This window comes from Manacus vitellinus, unplaced genomic scaffold (genome assembly GCF_001715985.3).
Source record: "Manacus vitellinus isolate BGI_N305 unplaced genomic scaffold, ASM171598v3 scaffold_121_pilon, whole genome shotgun sequence".
Classification (NCBI taxonomy): Eukaryota; Metazoa; Chordata; class Aves; order Passeriformes; family Pipridae; genus Manacus; species Manacus vitellinus.
The window spans coordinates 228,516-229,842 of NW_021938903.1; the positions used below are offsets into that span (position 1 = coordinate 228,516).

General features: G+C 54.3%; 1 protein-coding gene across 1 annotated transcript in view; it reads right to left on the reverse strand.

The window, feature by feature from the left end:
• Positions 1-1,327, reverse strand: part of LOC103755168 (myosin-binding protein H) — a 16,169-nt gene that overhangs the window by 4,297 nt on the left and 10,545 nt on the right. The window contains exons 5-6 of the mRNA XM_029965871.1: positions 1,228-1,322; positions 244-403 (exon numbers count right to left, since the gene is read on the reverse strand). Of these exons, the coding sequence (XP_029821731.1) occupies positions 244-403; positions 1,228-1,322 (255 nt within the window). The remainder of the gene's footprint in view (positions 1-243; positions 404-1,227; positions 1,323-1,327) is intronic.

A 1,327-nucleotide genomic window follows, 5' to 3' on the forward strand; every position in this document is an offset into this window, starting at 1 on the left:
TTGGCCCTGAGCTGGACCCCTGAGGGGTCTCTGCTGGCCCYGAGCTGCGGGACCAAAGGCAGGGCTGTCTCTCACTGCCCCCGAGGGGATTGACCCCGGCACAGGGAATGAGGGCTGGGATAAGGGCAGGGGACCCCCGGGGACCAGCACAGCACCACCACCCCAACACCCAGGAAGCCCCCACGGGGTCAGGGCCACTCTTGCCCCCACACCACCCCGAGCCCGAGGCAGGGGGTGCCCCACTTGTCTTCTCGATGTGGGCGAGCCCGGCGGTGACGGCGGCGCTGTTGCTGAGCCCGCAGGAGTTCTCGGAGAAGACGCGGAAGGAGTAGGAGTTGCCGATGATGAGGTCGGAGATGGTGCAGCTGGTGCGGGTGCAGCGCTCCAGCACCGTGAACCACTTCTGCAGAGGGGAAAGGAGCCGTGAGGAAAGGGAGCCAGGAGGAAAGGGAGCCAGGAGGAAAGGCAGCAGGGCCCGGGGATGGAGGAGGAAAGGCAGCAGGGCCCAGGGATGCAGGAGGCAGGATGCTGACAGTGCCCGAGTCTGCTTTTGCCATCCTTCACCAGGAAACGGTCGGTTCTTTGCTGTATTTATTTCTATTGCACCACACGAGAAACTTCTTTAACTATTTGCCTTTTTCCTTTCCTTTTCTTTTTTTTTTTTTTTTTGCTCAAATTGAGAATCCAGTTTTATCCCTTCCCTCTGGGGCCCCACCCATACATCACACATACAGAAACTCCTACTACAGTGCAGTACACACACAGCCCTTTAAACTAAGAGGTCGATATCACCATTTTCAGCAAATCTTTACCTGCAAATATTGAACTGATCTGAACTGCAGCTGTACCAAAAAAAAGTGTTTGTTTCTTTGTTTGGTTTGTTTGGTGGGGGTTTTTTATAACCACAAAGCCTTTAGATGCAAGGGTTACTTTTTAAAAATTTTAATCCTTGTCAGACATAACGTACTGATGAACTCGAACGCTAAAAACAGAGGAAAACAGAGGAAATAACAGGGAAGAAGTGCCTGAAAAGTCTTAGTGAGAAAAGCACAGCAAGAAGGTTCCCTTTTCACTGCACGAAAATACGCCCGAAAATACATCGATGTGTTAAAAAAGGCTGAGGTCTGTCACGGGTCAGAAATGTCTCAGTCCCTCCTTGTGCCAAGGTCTGACTGTGCTGCCCCTCTGCCCCCAGGGCTGCCCAGCACCGGGGGTGCCCACACTCACCCCGCTCTTCTTGTCCGACTTCTGCACCCTGTAGCCCTTGATCTCGGCGTTCCCGTTGTCCGCAGGGGGAGACCACTCCAGGGCCACGTTGAAGCCCCAC